The sequence below is a fragment of the Podarcis erhardii genome, assembly GCF_964252035.2.
Source record: "Podarcis erhardii genome assembly, chromosome: 3".
In the NCBI taxonomy this organism is placed as follows: domain Eukaryota; kingdom Metazoa; phylum Chordata; class Lepidosauria; order Squamata; family Lacertidae; genus Podarcis; species Podarcis erhardii.
The window spans coordinates 32,410,811-32,434,463 of record NC_138507.1 but is presented as its reverse complement, the minus strand read 5'-3'; the positions used below and the strand labels follow the sequence as shown (position 1 = coordinate 32,434,463).

Below are 23,653 nucleotides of genomic sequence, written 5' to 3'. Positions count from 1 at the left end.
GCAGAAGTTGTCTGCTTGCCAACTAAATCAGAGTTTGGGTGGAGTTAAGACATACAATACTGCTCTTTTGGATTCCTGTAACAGAACCTTAATTTTAAGCCAACTTTAAGGCTTTGTGGCTTCAACAATTGTTGAATTTACAGCTGCATATTAATTTGGCACCCAAGGTGATAAAAAAGATGTTCGTTGGAGAGATCACAACTGAATCAACCGGTAGAGCAAGCTTCTAAGGAAGGTTAATCTGTATACATTTGTGTCTCCTGATCTTTCAAAAGCAATGTTAAAAAAGCTTGTTTCATAAGGTATTTGGCCACAGAGTGATGCTTTTCTAGGATTTGTGATTTTACTGTCGTCATGCACTCATTGGAGAGTTGGCCACCAGCTGGATGCTGAAAGCTTTTGTTATGTCGTGGAGCTTTTCAGTTTTATTGTTGGTTCTGTGTGACTTCATATCACTCATAATAAGCTGCCCTATGCGTGAAAAGGCAAGTGTGTTTCAATAAAGACACGAATAATAAATAAAACCTAACAAAGAAAACCAAGATCTGCATTTAGTTCCCAGACTTGAGATGAATATTGTAAAATGTACCTCCTGCAAAATATTGTTATAAGTCACCCCAATCCCTGCCAAGCTGTGTACAGGATTCTAGGTAACTTGGACCTCAAGCCAGGTCTGTGCTCCATAGGAGAATTGAAGACACATCAGAGGCAGTTGTAGCTTTAAGAAATGGTAAAGTTAAAGGTAAAGGACCCCTGGACAGTTAGGTCTGGTCAAAGGCGACTATGGGGTTGTGGAGCTCATCTCGCTTTCAGGCCAAGGGAGCCAGCGTTTGTCCGCAGACAGCTTTCCGGGTCATGTGGCCAGCATGACTAAACCACTTCTGGTGCAACGGGACACCGTGACGGAAACCAGAGCACACAGAAACACCATTTACCTTCCCACCACAGCAGTACCTATTTATCTACACACACTGTTGTGCTTTCAAACTGCTGGGCTGGCAGGAGCTGGGACAGAGCAACGGAAGCTCACCCTGTCGTGGGGATTTGAACCGCTGACCTTCCGATCAGCAAGCCCAAGAGGCTTAGTGGTTTAGACCACAGAGCCAGCACTGGAGTCCAAGGCATCTCTCCCCACCCCCAATTGCCTTCAGTCAGCCTGCCCAAGATGGATCTCTGTCTTTGTCCTCCCTTCTCCTCAGTACACCTTGCCAAAACACTCTTTTCCTGTCACCTCACACCCAGTTACCTGGCCATCCTTCCAAATCCCCCCTGTTCACACTTCAGGGCAGGGGGGAAGGACAGTTCTCTTGTCTTGCCAGTGGTTTTCAATGGTCCTCTATTGTTTCTTAATGGCCCTTGCTTGGCCAGGTCATTTTTGCTTTGGCCAGCCCAGGAATTCCTCTGCAGCTGGTATATTCCCTTCATATCCCAACTAATAAAAATCCTACCATTTACAATGGTACCTCAGGTTAAGTACTTAATTCGTTCCAAAGATCCGTTCTTAACCTGAAACTGTTCTTAACCTGAAGCACCATTTTAGCCAATGGGGCCTCCTGCTATTGCCGCGCCACCAGAGCACGATTTCTGTTCTCATCCTGAAGCACTATTTCTGGGTTAGCGGAGTCTGTAACCTGAAGTGTATGTAACCTGAAGCGTATGTAACCTGAGGTACCACTGTATTAATTTTCTTCCCCAAACCTATACTGTTTGCAAGGCTTTCAGCCTCCGCATAAACACTTCCATCTTTCCGCTCTTTCCTTCCAGAATACCCAGCACCTGAATACCATGGCTGGGAAACCCAAGCTTTATTATTTCAATGGAAGAGGGAGAATGGAATCCATTCGCTGGCTGTTAGCTGCTGCAGGTGTGGAGGTCTGAGCCTTTGTTTTCTTCCAGAAGGAAATCTGCAAATGAGTTGCTTGTTTGAAGTTATGCCAGGATGACCACGGGAACCATTGCCACAATTGGAGCATCCTTAGGACCATATCAGCATACAGGAGACTGGGTTTCTGATCTACCGTATTTTTTGCTCTATAAGACTCACTTTTTCTCTCCTAAAAAGTAAGGGGGAAAGTGTGTGCGTCTTATGGAGCGAATGCAGGCTGCGCAGCTATCCCAGAAGCCAGAACACCAAGAGAACACTGCTGCGCAGTGAAAGCAGCAATCCCTCTTGCTGTTCTGGCTTCTGAGATTCAGAATTTTTTTCTTCTTGTTTTCTTCCTCCAAAAACTAGGTGCGTCTTGTGGTCTGGTGCGCCCAATAGAGCGAAAAATATGGTAGATGGTTTGGCAGGGCAGCCACAGGTACATAACCCATTATTTCACAACGATAGGAGTAAGATCCTTGGCTGTCACCCAACATCATGGACACATTTCCTTTCAATGCAATATTTTTTATTTCAAAAACCAAGGAAAGCATAACCAAGGCAGCCGCAAGGCTTCCTTTTGTTACAGGAGGATATCACATACCCCACAACCCACACTCCGGTCTATAATGTTGAAATTGTCACTAAAGCTGTCAGGTTATAGGGCCACTTGGAAATCAGGAAAGAACTGTATGCTGGGATGCTGCCTCCAATTCCCTCACCTTACTCCCACATTTTCCAGGTCACTAAAGGTAAAGGTACTCCTGACCATTAGGTCCAGTCATGGCCAACTCTGGGGTTGCAGCGCTCATCTCGCTTTATTGGCTGAGGCAGCCGGCGTACAGCTTCCAGGTCATGTGGCCAGCATGACTAAGCTGCTTCTGGCGAACCAGAGCAGTGCACGGAAATGCCATTTACCTATTTATCTACTTGCACTTTGACGTGCTTTCAAACTGCTAGGTGGGCAGGAGCAGGGACCGAGCAACAGGAGCTCACCCCGTCGTGGGGATTTGAACCGCCAACCTTCTGATCGGCAAGTCCTAGGCACTGTGGTTTAACCCACAGTGCCACCCGCGTCCCTCTTTACTTTTACCTTTTCCAGGTTAAGCAGGCTGCAAACACTTTTTCTTTCTTTCTGGAATACAATAACATGGAAATGAGCTCTCAACATGATAGACAAGTGTGTGTTCTTGTTTGAAATTAACAGAACCACTTAACAGAACAACAGTTGGCATGCCAGGGACTAGGAAAAGATTAATCTAGCTTCTACATGAATTAAAGCCCTATATCAACCAATTATGTTTATTCACTCAATATCCCTGATCCATAATAATCCATTAATGCTCTGTATAGTCTCGTAACACAGCCATGGCTGGTTCGTATGTTGCTTAGCCTTTGGACCTCTATTTAAAAGTTTCATTCTTTCTATTCTCATGTTATATAAATTGTCTACTTAGATGGTCACTGATGCAGTAGGCTATGACCCATAAAGGCATACGCTGTAATAAATTTATTGGTTAACATGCTACAGCACTCTTGGTTGATTATAAATAAATGAAATGTTAGTCCTCTCGCTTTTTCAGTTTGAAGAAGAGTTTTTGGAAACAAGAGAGCAGTATGAAAAGTTATTAAAAGGTAAGGCTGCAGATTTAATAACTTCATCCAGATCCAATGCTGTGTGTGTGTGCCAAGAAATTCTAATGCAAGTGTGTTTGGGCAGGTTGTGTGTGAACAAGAACTCAGCTACGTTGATTCTGCTTCACCATTGGAAATGGTGTTACAAGCATCTCTGCTCTCGCTATGGAACGTGGGCAGAGGTTCAACCAATGAAATCCCCCCTTTTTTTTCTTTAAATGCTTCCTTTCCCATTGTAGGAAGTTCACCATGCAAAGCGGTACAGGAACTTGCCAGGGCTGACATGATGATTCTCTTTCAACAGATGGATTTCTGCTCTTTCAACAAGTCCCCATGGTTGAAATTGACGGAATGAAGCTAGTGCAGACTCGAGCCATCCTCTACTACATTGCTGCAAAACACAACCTCTATGGGAAAAACCTGAAGGAGAGAGCACAGTATGCTTTTTAGAAGCCATATTACATTAATATGCAAGGTTTTTTTTCTGGCCTAAGCGCCTGCTTTTGCCAATATAACAAAACATAAAGGGTAAAGGTAAAGGGACCCCTGACCATTAGGTCCAGTCACAGACAACTCTGGGCTTGCAGCGCTCATCTCACTTTACTGGCCGAGGGAGCCGGCGTACAGCTTCCAGGTCATGTGGCCAGCATGACTAAGCCGCTTCTGCTGAACCAGAGCAGTGCACAGAAACGCCGTTTACCTTCCCGCCAGAGCGGTACCTATTTATCTACTTGCACTTTGTGCTTTCAACTGCTAGGTTTGCCTATTTATCTACTTGCACTTTGTGCTTTCAACTGCTAGGTTTGCAGGAGCAGGGACTGAGCAACGGGAGCTCATCCCATCACAGGGATTCGAACCGCCAACCTTCTGATCGGCAAGCCCTAGGCTCTGTGGTTTAACCCACAGCGCCACCCACTTGAGGAGAAATGAAGGCAAGAACTGGTGACTGAATAGCAACAGCAATAACTTAGAAGGGGGGGATACCCTCTGGGCTCAGCTTCAGGTAGCAAAAAGGTCTTGGAACAGCTGTGAAGAAGCATATGCATATGTTTTGCATATACACTTCTTCCATATTTATAGCAATCATGTAAGAAAATTTGGAGTTGGATTTTACAGCCCCACTCCTGTCAAGGTCCAGTGTTGGTCAGAGAAAACAAAACTGAGATGGAACCTAGTAACAGGAAGCAAGGCTGGCTGTTATTCATTGCATATCTCTTGCAACCACACACACACACACACACACACACACACACACACACACACGTAAGGAGGTCAGGAGCCCAGAGCAGAATGTGCAGACCCTTTTAAAGCTTCAGAAATTGTAACAGAAAGACCACCCCAAATTGTAATATAGATGCCATAAAAATGGGTTCTACGCTCTACAATTCTATGTAAATCAGATCCTGCTCAGAGTTCATGTTTCTCTGACATATTTACAAGTCAGGCATCTCCTGCTAACAGCCCTCCCTGGCCTGTCTGAGACACCCTTTTGAAATGGGGAATACCTCGACTCCAGAATCCATCGACAAGGACCAGTTTCACTCATACACAGATCTGCCTTTTTGACAGGTCTGCTTAGATAGTTTCTTGTTAAACCAGTTTCACAGGCGGGAGGCTCAGGAAGAATTTCCTGCTACGTGGATGGAGGGGTCTCTGAGGTCGACTAGAGGCTAAACATGGTCTCAGCCTTGCTCAGTGTATTTGTTTGGTTCATGTTTTATTCGAATAGAGTATGGTTTCATTGATAAATTGGCCCTTTTGTTGAGAAAAGGGCCTGACTGAAAGTAGCCTTTTATCAATACTTTCTGCAGAGTGATTGGCAGATGAAGGGTTAACCCAATAGCCTGTGGTACCTGTCTGACTCCTGCAGTGGCTAATGTTGTGCAAAGGGATTAAGACTTTGGAAGAATCATATAGGACCCTGAGGACCATCTACTACAACTTTAATATGCAGCTGTCCCATACGGGGAACGAACCTGCAACCTTGGCATTATCAGCACCATGCTCTACCCAACTGAGCTGTCCAGGGTGTGTTTTAGCATTTTTCTTAGTATTTTTGAACTTTCATGTTTTATGTGTTTTATACACATGCATTCCTCAGGGGTGCTTATTAGGAGCACCCTAATACGATTATGAGGGACGCAGGTGGCACTGTGGGTTAAACCACAGAGCCTAGGGCTTGCCGATCAGAATGTCGGCAGTTCGAATCCCTGCGATGGGGTGAGCTCCCGTTGCTCAGTCCCTGCTCCTGCCAACCTAGCAGTTCGAAAGTGCGCCAGTGCAAGTAGATAAATAGGTACTGCTCCGGCGGGGAGGTAAACGGCATTTCCGTGCACTGCTCTGGTTCGCCAGAAGCGACTTTGTCATGCTAGCCACATGACCCGGAAGCTGTACGCCAGCTCCCTCAGCCAATAAAGCAAGATGAGCGCCGCAACCCCAGAGTCAGCTATGACTAGACCTAACGGTCAGGGGTCCCTTTACCTTTATGATATGCAAAATGAGCTATGGAAGGAGAAGACGGGAAGTCATTGATATCTTAAGGATGTAAAAATGAGTACTTTAAAATGTAAAACAGAAAATTTAATTTATATAGATTATATTTATATAAATATTTATATGTGGAACTAAGCAAGAGGACAGCAGTCAGGGAGAGAAACTTAGCACAGATTCAGGAAACAGCTACCAGGAAGTGTCTTAGCAAAAACTGCTGGAGGGTCAGAGAGAGTTAGGCGTTGAATGCAAGCTTGCTTTAATCAAGTTCTTTGTTTTATTTTACCCCTGCGTGATTGTTAATATTACAAACACCACTTGAAGCAAGGCATAGAAGGCGTGGGAGGAAAGGCAGAACAAACAGAGATAGGGAAGGATTGGGTTTACAGTGCAGTTTTATAAGCAGGTTGCACCCAGTACTTATTGACAAGACTGTAAAGGTGTTCCTAAATAGGAGGTGTGTTTATGTGGTAGGAGCAGATATCCCCCCCCCCCCCGAATTCAAGCCTATGCATGTTTCCTTGGAAGTAAATTCTTCTATGGCCTATGAGGCTTGGTCCAGGTACATAGGAATGCCACCTCAGTACACCTGCTAGCCTGTAAACCCCGCACTGAGTGTGTAGATCCCTGTGTTGATCCTTGACCATTCAGATGGTAGCCTTGGGACTAGCGGGATCAGCATGCATCCAAGTATGCGTTGCACAGATGCTCAGCTCCCCCTGCTCCCTTCTCCTCCACCATTTGCTTTTACATCCCATAAAGTGCTGGAGCCAAAACCAGACACATGGGAAGCTAAGCTTCAGCAACGCCTAATGATCAGGGCAGCCTGTAGTTTATTTAGGATGACATTGCCTCTCTTTCCCCCCAGAATTGATATGTACGTGGAAGGAACAACCGATCTGATGGGAATGATCAGGGTTCACCACAAATCACCTCCTGGAGAAAAAGAGAAGAATCTTAGTTTAATCATTGAACGAGCCACAAAAAGATACTTCCCAGTTTATGAGAAGGTACTGTATGTAACGGGACGCGGGTGGCACTGTGGGTTAAACACAGAGCCTAGGACTTGCCGATCAGAAGGTCAGCAGTTCAAATCCCTTAATGGGGTGAGCCCCCGTTGCTCGGTCCCTGCTTCTGCCAACCTAGCAGTTCGAAAGCACATCAAAGTTTAAGTAGATAAATAGGTATCGCTCTGGTGGGAAGGTAAACGGCATTTCCGTGCACTGATCTGGTTTGCCAGAAGCGGCTTAGTCATGCTGGCCACATGACCCGGAAGCTGTATGCCAGCTCCCTTGACCAATAAAGCGAGATGAGCACCACAACCCCAGAGTCGGTCACGACTGGACCTAATGGTCAGGGGTCCCTTTACCTTTACCTTTACTGTACGTAACATGCTGGCACCACGTTCTGGTATGTCATATTTTGTTGAAAGTGAAAGGCCATAGATTTTGGTGCTAGTTAGGGTTTGGCAGAACCACGTGCTTTGGTAATAAGTGGGGTGTAAATGCATAAACCCTAAAAGGCCTGGAAGAACAAAATGGTCTTTGCCTGGTGCCTTAATGACCAATGCATGGCCACTAGATGACCCTCTGTGTGAAGAACATTCTAGATATGAGTGCCACCCTGAAAAGGCCCTCTCGCCTTGTAGCTACCTCCTCACTTTGTACTGCCATGTACATGCATGCAATGAACTTTTCTTCCGTAGGTTTTAAAAGAGAACGGGCAACCTTTCCTTCTTGGCAACCAGTGGACCTGGGCTGATGTCCAACTGATTGAGACCCTATTAATGGCAGAAGAGAAGGAGTCCACCATTCTCTCACAGTTTCCTTTGTTGCAGGTAAAAGAAGTAGCTGAATTAAAATGACTGTGTACTCAGTAATACAAACCTTCAGCTGAAGTGAACAGGCATTTGACTGATTGTGTCCTCGACATTTTCCAAACTCACGTATAGCTAGATGCTGATACTCCTGCGAACAAGGAAGTATGTTATGCAACACAGCACCATTCAAATGAAAGCTAGAGTTTCCATAGGATTGCCATATTTCAAACAGTGAAAATCCAGACAAAAATGGTTTTCGGGGGCCAAAGTTGTTGAGCTTTTTATGGCAAAATCGCAAAAAAATAATAAAAGTAAATAAATGCTGTTTGGGGGCTATTTTTAAGGAAAATAGCCAAAAATTGCACTGCCTGCATGAGCTGCCATATGTCCAGATTTTCCAGACTTTTTTTTGCTGATTTCTGCCTGGACACGGCTAGAGACAGCAATATCCTGGATATGTCCGAAAAATTCCGGACATATGGCAACCCTAGTTTCTATCTTAGATTACGTTGAAGGCCCAAGTCCCTGCAGCAAAGTATCCTAAACCTTTATCTCTTGCTTTCCATATGAGCTATCCATTTTATGCACATTTCCCCCTAATATACACATTTTTGTATACATTTTTTCATTGCAGAACTGCATTGCAAAATTCAGAGAAGGGCCTATTTCCAAGGGGTAGCTGTGTTTCGGTTAGCATTTTAGTTTGGAAAGTATGAATTATTGGTTTTACTATTGTGGTTTTCCCCAAGAGACTTCAGGAACTGACAGTCGTTGATGGGGGCTGCAGTCAGCAAACTCACCTTTCTCAGGATTCGGGCCTGACACTTACACTGGTTTCAAATTTGTTCAGCACTGTAATTTTAAGATTGCAGACCTAACTTACTTGCTCTGAATGATTTGCAACATTTGCAATTTTAGGCTTTTAAAGCAAGAATGTGTGATGTCCCTACGATTAAGAAGTTCCTTCAGCCTGGAAGCCCAAGGAAGCCTCCGCCCGATGAAAAATTTGTAACAACAGCAAACAGGGTTTTCAACAGGAAATGAAAACTGGGCATATGTTGCACTGCGTTAACTCCTATCTGGGAAGCAGCTGTCTTTAACAATGCATTGCAAATGCTTCTTAATGCTAGTGGGCTGCTTTTAAATAATAATCCAGTTGGCTTCTAGCTAACTAATAAAGTTAATAATGCTAATCCAAAACTCTTCAGCTGCATTTGGGGGATAGGAGGTGGGAGATTCCAGACCTAGATTGGGGCAATATATTAAGATAGATAGCATTTGGCAATAAAACAATGAAAATGATGTTGTAATAAAGAATTCTGTGTTTTTATCCAGTTTAAATACTTAGGCTGGGGTCACAAACATGATGTATAAAATGGCACCCTTGAATATTTCCCCTGGTGCTCATGAAACCTATTATACTCAGATCCTCTTTGTCATGAGATACAGTGGTGCCTTGCAAGACGAAATTAATTCATTCCGCGAGTCTCTTCATCTTGCGATTTTTTCATCTTGCAAAGCACGCCTATTAGCGGCTTAGCGGATGAGCGCTATTAGCGGCTATTAGCGGCTTAGTGGCTATTAGCAGCTTAGTGGCTAAGCGGCTATTAGCAGCTTAGCGGCTTAGAAAAAGGGGGGAAAGGGAAAAAACTCGCAAGACTCTCAAGACGTTTTCGTCTTGCGAAGCACCTCAAAAGACAGAAAACTCTTTCGTCTAGCGAGTTTTTCGTCTTGCGAGGCATTCGTCTTGCGGGACACCACTGTAGTTATCTCCCCCCCCCCCCTTGAACAAGTACACAGAGCTGAAGGGGGATATTGGAAGACTGGTGTTCTTTGTCATTTCCTCTTTCAGCTATATGTCCTTTTCAAATTTTAGATTGGCACCTTGGGGGGGGGGAATAGAATGACTGGCAGTCTTTCTCCTTATTTCTGTAGCACCCCACTTTCTGCTCCCTGTCATCCACTTCCTCTTCCCTTCCACTCTCTTGGTCACTCCAGTTTCTGTTCAGCTGCTCACGTGCCAAACGAAACCCTGAGAAGAACATAGAGCTGAAAGAGGAAGTGGGAAAGGGTACTTATCTCCCAACTTCCTCCTTCAGCTCTATCTACTTTTCCAGTGGGAGTAGCCAGAGGGCAGAAAGTGAGGTACCGCAGGAATCAGGAGAGATAGCAAGCATGGCTTGCCAGAAAGACAATGTACAGTGGTACCTTGGGTTAAGAACTTAATTCGTTCTGGAGGTTCATTCTTAACCTGAAACTGTTCTTAACCTGAAGCATCACTTTAGCTAGTGGGGCCTCCTGCTGCTGCTGCACCGCCGCCGCACGATTTCTGTTCTCATCCTGCAGCAAAGTTCTTAACCCGAGGTACTATTTCTGGCTTAGCCGAGTCTGTAACCTGAAGCATCTGTAACCTGAATAGTCTGTAACCCGAGGTACCACTGTATACACACACATAGGTAAAGCTGATCCTCTTGAAAATGCAGACTAAAAATGGCTGTTCAGATGACTGCATTAACCAGAGTTGTCAGCTGTTGGAAACGTCTCCAGGACTTGATGATAGGTAAAGGTAAAGGACCCCTGGATGGTTAAGTCCAGTCAAAGGCAACTATGGGGTTGTGGCGCTCATCTCACTTTCAGGTTGAGGGAGCCAGTGTTTTTCCATGGACATGCTTTCCAGCTCATGTGGCCAGCATGACTAAACCACTTCTGGCACAATGGAACACCGTGACTGAAGCCAGAGTGCACAGAAACGCCGTTTACCTTCCCGCCAGAGTAGTACTTATTTATCTACAGTAATACCTCTGCAAATATCTGCCTTAACTAGCATCCGTTCCAGCGAACATCCACGGCAAACCCGGAAGTACTGGAACGGATTACTTCCGGGTTTGTCACTTGCGCATGCGCAGAAGCACAAACCGCTCTGCGCAGATGTGGCACTTTGCCCTGCATCCTTTTCGGCTAGTGACCAGGGCTCTGGAACGGATTCTGGTCGCAAAACAAGGTGCTACACTACTTGCACTTGCATGCTTTCGAACTGCTAGGTTGGCAGGAGCTGGGACAGAGTATCAGGAGCAACCTTTGGATTGGCAAGCCCAAGAGGCTCGGAGGCTCAGACCACAGCGCCACCCATGTCCTACATTGGTCCACCTCAGACCTGGTGCTGGTCCTCCTATTCTCTCATCAGGAATTCAAGCAAGTGGAAAATTAAGGTTGCCTCATGCATGACGTGACAGGAAGTGTATGGCAACATTTTTACACCTGACAGGAAGCCACTGGCCCTGTCAGTCTGAGATGCATAGAGCAGCTGTAGTGGGGAGCTGCATTAGGTCCCGACTCACCAGAGGTGGAATTACAGTGGTGCCCCGCAAGACGATTGCCTCGCAAGACGGAAAACCCGCTAGACGAAAGGGTTTTCCGTTTTGGAGGCACTTCGCAAAACGAATTTCCCTATGGGCTTGCTTTGCAAGACGAAAATGTATTGCGAGTTCCTGCGGGTTTCCCCCCCTTTTCCCCCCCTTTTCCTAAGCCGCTAAGCCGCTTATCAGCTGATCCGCTAAGCCGCTAAGCCGCTAAAAGCCGCTAAAAGCCGCTAAGCCGCTAATAGCGCTAATCTGCTAAGCCGTCAATGGGCTTGCTTCGCAAGACGAAAAAACCGCTAGACGAAGAGACTCGCGGAACAGATTAATTTCGTCTTGCGAGGCACCACTGTACCTATTTTGCTCTGGGTTTAATTCTGTTTGGTGGTTGTGGTGGTGCAGTACCTTTGGAATCGTAGCAGATCCATACCTTAATGGACCCATTAAGACCTGTTTTGCTCAGTGAGGTCATGTGGACTCCAATCCCAAGCACTGTTTGCTCAGAATGAAGCAAGCCCCAATGCATTTTACAGCTTTTCTCCCAGGTAAGTGTGAAGCCTTTGATCATCATGTGATGAATGTAGATATCATGCATTGTAAATCCATGAAAAATGTGCAGCTCTGTACACAGGATTCTCTCAAATACAAAGCATAATGGACCCTTTCTCACCTGCTTTGAATGCGTGATATGGGACATTTTGATCTACCTTTAAAAAACAATAAATACAGCAGTTTCAGATAGAACATCGTTTATTCGTGCATGCCCACAAAACTTTAGTAATGTTAACCAAGCCCAAGTTTCTGTTTTTTGTTTTGTTTTTTAACTGAGTGGTAAGACAAGAGGAAGAGACTCCCCCAAAGTAGGTGGAGTTTCCTGGACTGCAGGATTTTTGAAGGCACAATTTATCTCCGTGTGGAGAAAGAGATCAGCTAAGTTCGGCTTTGTGAAAGGTTAGTACTGGAAGTTGGAAATAAGCAACTTTTCAGCCTTAACAGGTGCAGTCCTATACAGTTCTACTCAGAGGTAAGCCCCATCGAGTTCAGTTGAACTTGCTCACAGGCTAAGTGGGGATAGGATTGTAGTCTGAGAGACTTTAAATTAGCTTCTGTGTGGATATTGGGTTAAATATTCACCCCAGAAAGCTGCGTGCAGCAATGCAAGAATATTTTACTTTGCCTTCGACATGAGGAAGGAGGGGATAAATAATTTTATTTTAATTGATGAAAGCAAGGAAAGTGGGAATAAAGCATGGGTGGATTAGCCAGGGCAAAAAGTGAAAGTGTGGGGTTGGTTAAAGGACACTATAATAAAGAGTGGCTGATGTTCAGTTAGATGAAAGCAATCTCAGAGTCATGATGGGTTCGACCTCCATGTTCGGCAAAAGATTCCTGCATTGCAGGGGGTTGGACTAGATGACCCTCGTGGTCCCTTCCAACTCTACAGTTCTATGATTCTATGTTTTGCTTTGAAGCACAGCAACAGGTTGAAGAGCGTTCCCTCTTGCTGTGAGAAATGGGGATTTCACATAGTTTTGCTGCATACTATGTTGCTGGAGGGAAGGTGAAGATTGTTGGGCCTCTTATTTTAATAGAGCAAATACATTTCGGGTGGGGGGGTAGCCAGTGAGGAATGAACGACCATCATCTGAAGGGGCAAAACAAAACCTGTAATCTCTGAGCATACTGCCCTGGCACTTATTTCTGTAATGGGATTCCCTAAGCACACTTTCCTGGAAGTAAATACCAGTGACACTTACTTCCAAGACAACATTTTGTTAACAAAAATGTGTGTGTGCGTGCGCGCTGAGTTTAAATATTATTTATTATTCACATTTTTTCTTGTAATCTGCTGTAAAACATCCCTCAAGCTAAGGATTAGTTTAGGCATACAACAGCACCTGTTGATTTGATGGCCATATAAATTGCAAAAAAACCCCACAAAACCCCCAAACCAGAATATGTTGCTTTTCTTCTGCATACTCTTCGGTGCAGAGAGGCCTCTACAGAGCAGCAGGGTACACTTGCCCCAGCAGCAGGGTACACTTGCTTTTCTATTTGAGTTCATTACTGTATTCTAACAAGACTCCTGCCTTGGGTCTCAGACAAGCTTTGCATGAACTTGAGTGCAGATAATATAAGAGTGGAACATGTGCAGTTACAATGATAGCCTATCCGACAGTACAGATGATTCCTGATAGGCAGTGTACCCAGAAGAGTGCCTCTTTAGCAGGGTTGTTTTTGCATGAAAATATGAACAAGGTGCTTTGCTGCCTCACACTGAAACAACTTGTACACACCAAATAACTTGAATAGTGTAGACTGCAGAATCTGTGTGCACGAAACAAAGTGGTGATGACATCACTTTCCTGTTTCTATATTGAGAAACGGCCACCACTGAACCACACCAATGCAAAACGCCTCATCTTCTCATTTCTTTGGAAGAATTACTCAAACTCCACCTTTGTTAGTCTAAAGACTGCCCTGCTTCTCTTTATTCCTCTTTCTCACCTACCAGGGAACCTCCACTGGGCATGGGAGAGAGACAGACCTGGATGGAGATGCTTGGGTTTTGAATTTCCAGAGATGGGGGATCAGCTTATCCGCATTTCCCCTTGTCCCTCCTGCTGCTCCCTGCTCCTCCCATAGGGGAAACTGCTCTTTAGAGCTCAATCTAAGCAAATGGCACTTTGGGTTTTCTGTAGACTGCCATTTTTCCCAGTTTAGAGCCAAAGAGAGGGTTTTCCCTGGGCAAGGAGGAGAAAACCGCTCCGACCCATCTTTTCTAGGCACAGGAGAAGCAAAAGCGTGGATGAGCCCTGTGTGTTTCTCCCTCCTGATAGGCCTTGTGCAAACCTGGAACCTGCACGGCTCCTGACAGAGCATCACTTGAATATCTGTTACCTTCTCCCACCTTCTATCTGAAGGCTCCTTAACAGAGGCAGGCATGCAGAGCCAAACTATTGGGCAATTGTTCTTTCTTCCCTTCGCCCTGCTTAGTTGGCCAACTGGGCTGATAAAGGGTTCCGGAGAACAAGAAATTTTGCACACTATTTTGTGACATTTTGGTTGGCCTAATAAAGGTATTGTACTAAGATGAATTTTGGAATTTTTAAAATGTGGGTCAACACTTTCCTGCTGTAGGCGAATGACCCCTGATAATAACCCTCAAGGCAATACCCTTTCCCCCTTTAAGTTGTCTCCAGCTGGAAAATTTAATTGTCCACCCACCACCCATCCTGGTCCAACTGGAAACCTCTGAATCTCATGATTTGCCATGAAGGCATCAGCATGTGAAAACAGCTAAAGGGGGGTATTTATTTCAGGTGAAATAATTAGATCATCTTATTAATTAGAATGAAACGAATACTTTACATATTTACATATGAAATTTTTGCAGCCAGCATACTGGATCTGGATCTTAACAAGTCCTACGTTCCCAGAAAGCTCTTTGCTTTCCCCCCTCTTGCAATTACATCCAACATCTCTGATGTGCTGTGGATTTCATTCCAGTCTTAAAATATACGCTGCCAAAGCTAATAAAGAGCTTTTGAGCTATGCATTGTTTACAGAACAATGATCTTATAGCACCATCCAATCCATCCATTTTTTGACGACAATTGCAATTTGAGTGTTTGCTTTAAACCTTTGAGCACTAATGCCCATAACTCGGCTTGGGTTGAGTTACTTCATAGTAACTACAACACTGCTTCTCTACCTTCCTGCACCCCCTTGGTGTCAGGTATTGCTACGAAAAGCTGGATGACCTGGCTCAGTCAGACATAATGATCTTGAGCTGAGAAACTATCCTGGTTTCATATTGTGTTTTGCAAACAGAAATTAAAGCAGTTTCCCAGTTCAGACCTCATGGCAAATGTGGTTTAACTAGCTAGGATGTAAGCACTGAAGCTGGACATGTGAAAAGAGGAGTGAATGCACATTGCACATGCACATTGCTCATTACTGAGCCAGTAAACAATGGCTTGTTGAACCATTCTTCAATGAACTGGATTTAGGAGGATGGAGACTCAAGCAGGGACACATTCAGATTGTGGGATTACTGCATTTGTTTTCCTGACTATAATGCTAGCACTGCTATCCTAGATTCTAAGGTTCCCTTTTTACTGCATTACCTGTTGCATTGTGTAACTGTGGCGTTTTGATTGATATATCACCATGTGTGCTAAATTTTAAATGGTGGAGGGAAAATGTATGCTAGAATGCTGCCCCAAATTTCATCATGTGAAATTTTGGGTTGCTGTTTTTTCCCTAGAAGTAATTAACATGGAAATGAGCACTGATCATCAGCTAGATTGTGCTAGTTTTTAAGAAGTGGCTTTTACATCCTATGGAAGATCACATAAAACATGGACATTATCAGGTAAGGAAATGTTGGGACAATGGGCAAAGAGCTGCTTGAATGGAGCCCAAGTTCCATCCTAACGTACCTATTATATTGTGGTGAGTTTTGTGGGTAGCTATGCACTCAGTAAGGGATGCGAGTGGCACTGTGTGTTAAACCACAGAGCCTAGGACTTGCCGATCAGAAGGTTGGCGGTTCCAATCCCTGCGACGGGGTGAGCTCCCATTGCTCGGTCCCTGCGACGGGGTGAGCTCCCATTGCTCGGTCCCTGCTCCTGCCAACCTAGCAGTTCGAAAGCACGTCAAAGTGCAAGTAGATAAATAGGTACCGCTCCGGCAGGAAGGTAAACGGCGTTTCTGTGCGCTGCTCTGGTTTGCCAGAAGTGGCTTAGTCATGCTGGCCACATGACCTGGAAGCTGTATGCCGGCTCCCTCGGCCAATAAAGCGAGATGAGCGCCGCAACCCCAGAGTTGGTCATGACTGGACCTAATGGTCAGTGGTCCTTTTACCTTTCTATGCACTCAGTAAGCCACACCACTGAGGAACTGGAGGCCTCGGCATGCCTATTGTAATCCAATCCACCCTGCTAAAGAACAAGAGCTTGCTCATGTGCCTTGACTGAGTAGAGGGGGAAGGCTGGGTGGGAATAATGGGAGGCACGCACCGCATGTTTATGTGCTGAAGGGGATGAGAAAACTAGAAATTGTGTAGACACTGACTTTCGCCTCCAGGCTGACATCCAGGAATTGTATCATTCCGTATGCCTGGAAATCAGCACGAGCCTAAGCATGTTTTAACTCAGGTGTGAGTTCAACTGTGTTCGCTGGAGCTTGTTCGCCCCTTAAGCATGCTTGGGACTGCAGTCTTTGGAAATCAGACAATCCTTCTAGATCCTTTTCCTGTTGTAACCACAATAATGCTCAGCCTTTCATAATACATATTCTATTCATTTTTTTGTAACATTTAATATAATTCATAATACATATTCTCTTCATTTTGCTCCACCTAATTGAGCTGTTCTGCAAAATTGCACCTGAATGGTTGCGTACACAATTGCTGGTTTATATTTAATTAAACTTTTTCTTCTCCCCATTAAATGGCACTCATCAGGAAACCACCAGCTTAGAAATATGTCTGGGAAACCAAAACTGACGTACTTTGAAGGCAGAGGAAGAATGGAATCCATCAGGTGGCTCTTAGCAGCAGCTGGAGTGGAGGTTGGTTGCTTCTGTTTGGAAAACTCCCCTTGCACCAGAAATTTGCACAATTGTGTGCTCAGAGCTTTGAACGGGAGATTTCCCAATTCACAGCTCTCACTCTTAGCTATTTCTGTCTCTACAGAAGAGCCACGTAGTAACTTTATGCAATAAAAAGAATTGGCATGACACAGGAATGGAAATAACTTGATCTGTTTTCCTGTCTTTTTTTCCAGTTTGAAGAAACGTTTTTGAAAACAAGAGAACAGTATTTGAAGTTAATGAAAGGTAAACTCATGGTACAAACCTATATACCGTATTTTTCGCCCTATAGGACGCACTGGCCCATAGGACGCACCTAGTTTTTTGGGGGGGAATAAAGAATTTTTTTTTATTCCCCCCCCCCCTGCCACGGGGCTGGGGCGGGGGAAGCCTGAGCTTTTAAAAACGCACCTACCATAGTTTTTAGAAGAGGAAAAACAAGGGCAGCAGGCTCCCTAGGCTGCGGATGTCTGCCCGAAACGCGGGGCGCTCTGCTTCAGCACGCCCCGCACTCCGGGCAGCAGGCTGCTATCCTCAGCCTAGGGAGCCCTGCGGGAACTCTCGCGGGCTCCCCAGGCTTGCTGATAGCTTCCTGAAGCCTGGAGAGCGAGAGGGGTCGGTGCGCACGACCCCTCTCACTCTCCAGGCTTCAGCGAAAGCCTGCATTTGCTTCATAGGATGCACACAGATTTCCCCTTCATTTCTGGAGGGGAAAAAGTGCGTCCTATAGGATGAAAAATACGGTATGCCTATTCAGAGGGGAACCACACTAAATTCAATGGGGTGTAAGCCCAGACGAGTGAGCAGCCTTTTTTCTACCCATGGATATTTCTGAAACCATAAAATGTTTACCAGAGACAAAAGTGGAAGGCCTGCATGCAATACGCAGCAAAAGAAGTAAAATCTCTTTTGCTCCAGCCAAGGGTGGTTTGGCACATAAAGCACAAGTCATGCTGTTGCCCCTTCACCCTCTGAATTTCCCACATATAAAATGTAAATGTAAAATCTATATTGATAGGAATATATTTTAAAATATTTCTATCCTGCCTTTCTGCCCCACACAATAAAACAAAAGATGCCCAAATGTGTGTCATGAGTGTGTCATGTAGATGGCAAATACAACATGCATTATTGGAGATCTGAATGGGGAAAAACATAATTCATATTTTCCCCAAAATGTGTAACATTCCTCAGTGCAAAATATCTTTCTCATTTTATTGCATGTTATATAATCTAGGCTACAACATACAATTTCTTCCTTGAAGGCAATTATAGATGGGCTTGAGTACCTGGGTTATAGGACAGGCTATCCTTGGAACAATTAGTTTATTTATTTCCTTTTATTTTGCGTGGTGTATTCTTTGGGGGTGGTAGATTATAAAATGGCCCCAGGGTCTGACATTAAAATGACCTGAGCATGTAGAAATCTGTCCAGATGTGGTTGATTCTCAGAACCCATGGGAGGCTGGAGGTTTGAATCATATTTAAAACAGGGCCTGGGATATAAAGTTTACTACTCAGCAATGTTTTCTTGGGCTTGCCGATCAGAAGGTCGGCAATTCGAATCCCCACAACAGGGTGAGCTCCCATTGCTCTGTTTAAGCTCCGGCCAACCTAGCAGTTTTAAAGCACACCAGTGCAAGTAGATAAATAGGTACCTCTGCAACAGGAAGGTAAATTGCATTTCTGTGCGCTCTGGTTTCTGTCACGGTGTTCCGTTGCACCAGAAACAGTTTAGTCCTGCTGGCCACATGACCTGGAAAGCTGTCTGTGGACAAACGCCGGCTCCCTTGGCCTGAAAGCCAGGTGAACACTGCAACCCCATTGTTACCTTTGACTGGACTTGATCGTTCAGGGCTCCTTTACCATTATTTTTTTTTTTACCTAAGCCTTTTAATTATTTTAAGCATTGTTACCCTGCTTTTTAGCCAAAAAGCTTCCCAGAAACAAGACAGTTCCTGCTCTCAGGCTAACAGTCTAAAAGACATGACTCAAAAGGAAAAGGTGTTGGGCAGAGAAGAGGAAAATAAGCAAAAACAAACACCATTGCGTTACTTATAGAAGCCAGCTGGGGGGAGGGAGAAACACATCAGGGAAAGGAGGAGCCAAAAGGGGTTGGTTTCTCTGCAGAACTAATGCTATGGTCCTTGCACAGCACTTTGTGTCTATGCCGAGCTAATTTTTCCCATCCTTGCAAATGTAAAGAATTTGTTGTGGTTTTCTATCTAAGTTGTGAGCTTGCTGGCACCTGGGAAAGATAGGAGAGCTTATTCAATGTGTCAAATGTTGGACGCATTGGTCATAATAGCAGGGAGAAGCTAGCTTTTCTTCTCTGACACCGGAAGAGCCTCCAGTCTATTTGGAAGGAGCCCACGGATTCAGAGTATGAGACGTGTTGCAAAATGATAGTAGATTGGCTACTTTCGCTTGGCTGTTTGCTTTCTGACAAAAAGTTAGGCCACATGCTAGCTCTGAAAGTGCTTCACTGTGGCAGAATCTTGCCACATTTCTTTAATCTCACAGAATAACCATTTTGGACCGATCAATGACTTTGTTTTGGCTTTTTTCTTTGTTTTCCTAAAGATGGATACTTGCTGTTTGATCAAGTCCCTCTGGTCGAGATGGATGGGCTGAAGCTGGTCCAGACCAAGGCCATCCTCAACTACATCGCGGGGAAATATAACCTCCATGGGAAGGACCTGAAAGAAAGAGCATAGTACTTATCATGATTCATCATACTGTACTTGATAGCTGCGTTAAAAGACTCTAGTGGTATTAACAGTATTCGCACATGCTCAAAAATTTGCATTGCCTAGGAAAGAGAAAAAAAGCTGTGAGAGGCCAGGGAAAAGATATTATTGAAGATTTGGGCTGCTGGTTTGGTGTCTAACTTGTTCTAATGCCCAACCCATATGTGTGTGCATGTGTTTGTCCTGCGTGTTACATATTATGGGTGATGTCCAATGCTGATCACACTCAGGATAGATCCACTGAAATCAATGGGCAAAAGGGCACTTCTTCTTCTTCTTCGACAACCCAAACAACCTACAATTATGTGATTTTATGTTATCATGTCAATGAGTAGTATTTAGAGTTTTGGCTTCCTTTTAGATGACAGAGGGAGAACCCTGGAGACTGATGGTGCCTTTGTAAATAATGGCATTATTTACATATCTACAGGTGGGACACACAGGAAGCGAAGAGTATTTTCATCAGCTGGTAACAAGTCCCTAGGCAGCTATTTATGCAGTTCTCTTCCTCCTAAAGTAGCACTCCCAGGCTCAGCTACCGTATTTTTCACTCTATAAGACGCGCCCGACCATAAGACGCACCTAGTTTTAGAGGAAGAGAACAAGAAAAAAAATATTCTCACCCTCTCTGCACAGTGCCTCTCCAACAAAGCAGGAGGAGAAACAGAAGCAGAATGGGAAAGCTGCGCAGCGCCTCTCCAGCGAAGCAAAGTCAGAACAGCAAGAGGGATCGCTGCACAGCAAAAGCAGTGATCCCTCTTGCTCTCCTGGCTTCAGCGAAAGCAACACAAAGCCTCCTGAGTGCAGCGGTAGCTGCACAGCCTGCATTCACTCCATAAGATGCACACACATTTCCCCTTACTTTTTAGGAGGGGGAAAGTGCATCTTATAGAGCGAAAAATACAGTAATTCTGCTTAGAAGCTTCCAGTTCTCTCTTTCTAAGGTGGTTCAGATAACCCCTAAGCATTGAAATAATACATGAGGATAGATCGACAGGCCACATGAGCTAGACCCACCTTCCATTTTTATGTTCCTATTTTCCCAATAAGTTCAATTTAACGGATGAATTTTCTTTACCCATGCCTGCCTTGTCCTCACAGCATTGACATGTATGTGGAAGGAACCATGGACCTGATGGGGATGATTCTGATGTATCCTTTTTCTCCACCTGAGCAAAAGGAGAAGCAGCTTGCTTCCATCCTTGAGAAGGCCACTACCAGGTACTTTCCAGTCTACGAAAAGGTATGGCACCAAAGATTCCTATTTGTAGCTACATCAGGGATGGGGAACCCAAAGATGAGCTACTTGGGATCATCCTGCGCCATCTCGGTGTCCTCCAGAAACTTTGGACTACAATTCCCATCAGCCTCTGCCATCATCACCAATGGTCAAAGATGTTGGGAGCTGTAGCCAAACAATATCTGGAAGGTTCTTCATTGGGGAATGATGACTTGGACTAATGGCACAGGTCATATTTTTCGTAGCTCTTCGAAAATATCAGACAGGTTTTACTATGTCCTGAGACTTCTTTGAATATAGAGTGAGGCTTCATCTGTGCTATGCAATTAAGGCAGCATTGTGCAACTTTAAACAGTCATGCCTTCTCCCAAAGATTCCTGGGGGCCAGGTGCACCAACTCTAGGGGGCCGATGAGTTTTGAGCCCCCTCAATATTTTTTGGAAAGGGGCCAATGTTGAGGGGCCCCAGCATGCATTGTAGCTTCAGCAGCCAGCTCCTCCGGAGCATTCGGCCTCCTCCAGACGTTGTGATGTCATGAACAACATGCATTGCACGCACAATGTCACACACACACAATGTGTGCTGGGCCCTCTCAGTGTGAGTTTATTAAAAGTGATCAGAGTGGCTATCATCTTATGTGGCTTATATGACATTTAAATTTAAGTCCCCCAAATGTCTCACACTGTCCCAACATTTCTCAGCAGAGTTAAAAGTACATTTTAAGGTAAGAGAGTACATTTTACCCAAACCAAGCACATTCTTTATTGTTGTTTTCTAGGCCCTGAAACAGGCTGGAAAAGAGTTACTCGTTGGCAATTGCCTCAGCTGGGCAGATGTACAGCTGCTTGAGGCAATCTTAATGGTAGAGGAGAAGAAAGCGGAGGTTCTTGAATCCTTCCCTCAACTGCAGGTAAATTGTTGATAGAGTTCATCTTGCAGAATTCTGCTCTCGTTATGTTTCAGAATGTGTTTGTTCAGACCTCTGGATTGAGGTGCATAGAGTTCAGTTAAGGTTAAGCTATAGTTAAGGGACTATAATGATTCCCTTTCTGGGCAATTGATTCCAAAAAGCTGCCTTATAGGAAGTCAGGTACACCCAGCTCAGTATTCTCTACACTGAATGGCCATTTCTCCATGATTTCAGACAGGGGAACCAATAATTGTATCCAATTTAGCCTAACCTTTGCAAGTAATTTCCCCTAATATGAATCGTTTTCACTTATGGGATATTTTTGTGCCCTTTCTCCTAATATACATTTTTGTGGAAAAGGTTAACTGGAGAGCAAAATGGAGGGAAGTGCAAATGTTGAAGGATAGCTGTGTTTCAGTTTCCTGTTTCACGAAATGTGAATCATGCACTTTCTTCGTAAAATGCAAATCGAACCAAATTTCTCCCCCATCCTTACAATAAACGGGAAGTTGGGGATTGAGGAAAAACATGTACTCAAGAAGATGTACCCGAGGGAAAACCCCTCATAGCTCCAGCAATGCCCAGAGGCTTCCACCTATGCAGCTGATTCCAGCATCTGTTTTCCATATAATAGGAGTGAACCTGTTTGCCACATTTAGATGTTAGTGCCACAGAGTGGGATCCATTCAGGGGGAAGCAGCAATCAGACTGTGTGGATCAGGTATTAGCTTTCTATGTGCAGGACAACGAGTCTCTCTTTCTGGTGGTTGGTTAACGTATATTGGCATAATTCCTTACTAAATAACTCTTCAGGTTGTATTGTCAAATATCCATTAGAAGGATGTTAGCCTATACACTACAAGCTTTTCTGATGCGCTCTCTCTTTCTCTCTATATATAAACACTTTGTTTGGTTTTATTATTTTATTTTTGCCGTAGGCTTTCAAAGCAAAGGTGAGCAATCTTCCCACCATAAAGAGGTTCCTGCAGCCTGGAAGCCAAAGGAAACCACCCCCTGACGATGCATATGTCGCAACTGTGCTGAAGATTCTCACAAGTGACTAAGAAGCATTGCATTAGATTTTTAGGCTGCTTGCCAGAGTCACCATGAATGCTGAAAACCAAGGGATCTTTAAATGAAATGATTGTTACCTGCCATGAAAAGCAAAAGTGGCAACATGGAATGTTGAGCAGATGTTGTTTCCGTGCATGGGGACATATTAATTTAAAGTGTGTAAAGTGCTTGCATTAAAATATTCAACAAGAGTGTATTTTCTTTCATACAGCAAAATGACAAGGCTATTTATGCATTCTTTCATTCACATATTTATAACCTCCCATCTAATGCATTCTTATTAATCAGAGTGACTTACAATAGTAATTTTTTTTTAAAAAAAATCACAATTCATAATCAAACACACACACATAATAGATTGTAAAACAACACTGTTCACATGGCTCCTCCAAAGCTAATGGAACAGGCAGTATGGTTGGCTAAAAAATGTTTATTTTTGTAACATATGATGTAAGGACACTATAGTTTTTATCCAAGGCTCAACAGAAGGACAGAGTCACACGCTGGGTTCAGTATAGTTTCCAAACAATGGCCAAAAGGAGTTTAAAGAGTTGGACAAATTTAAGGTGGATTGTCTCATCAAGAGAGGGAACTTCAGTGAAGTTATGTACCCTCAAGTGAGTAGTAGTATGTCTGGTCCTGGTAAACAGCGGTCTTCAACATTCCTACCAGCAGTACTCTGTGGCAATGGTTTATTAGATGCATGGTGGCTCTATAATCTGACCCTAAGAGATTATTCTTTCTAATCCTTGAGCCACAATATTTCGGAATAGATCATGTAGTTCTTTCAAATCCCTGTCTTATAAAAGAACAATTTGATAATCCACATACATGAATCAGACCATGCTTCAGTCATCGTTGATTTCAACGCTGTGAGAGGGAGTCTCAAGACGTTTCTTTTGGTGCCTCCCAATAAC

At 44.2% G+C, this 23,653-nt stretch overlaps 1 protein-coding gene across 1 annotated transcript; it reads left to right on the top strand.

The window, feature by feature from the left end:
* Positions 1 to 1,762: 1,762 nt before the first annotated feature.
* Positions 1,763 to 22,927, top strand: LOC309338616 (uncharacterized protein). Its single transcript, XM_081855936.1, has 14 exons — positions 1,763 to 1,872; positions 3,448 to 3,499; positions 3,804 to 3,936; positions 6,858 to 6,999; positions 7,695 to 7,826; positions 8,727 to 8,846; positions 9,807 to 9,953; positions 12,001 to 12,115; positions 16,635 to 16,741; positions 16,957 to 17,008; positions 19,346 to 19,478; positions 20,614 to 20,755; positions 21,531 to 21,662; positions 22,601 to 22,927. Exons 1-14 carry the CDS (start codon positions 1,786 to 1,788, stop codon positions 22,724 to 22,726), a joined length of 1,620 nt encoding a protein of 539 aa, XP_081712062.1. The 5' UTR covers positions 1,763 to 1,785; the 3' UTR covers positions 22,727 to 22,927.
* The last annotated feature ends 726 nt before the right edge of the window (positions 22,928 to 23,653 follow it).

Excerpts from the sequence above, each read along its gene's own strand:
- LOC309338616 (XM_081855936.1), top strand. The coding sequence starts at position 1,786 with ATGGCTGGGAAACCCAAGCTTTATTATTTCAATGGAAGAGGGAGAATG. Across the intron at positions 1,873-3,447 it reads TAGCTGCTGCAGGTGTGGAG|TTTGAAGAAGAGTTTTTGGA; the intron begins GTCTGAGCCTTT and ends TCGCTTTTTCAG. Across the intron at positions 17,009-19,345 it reads GTATTTGAAGTTAATGAAAG|ATGGATACTTGCTGTTTGAT; the intron begins GTAAACTCATGG and ends GTTTTCCTAAAG.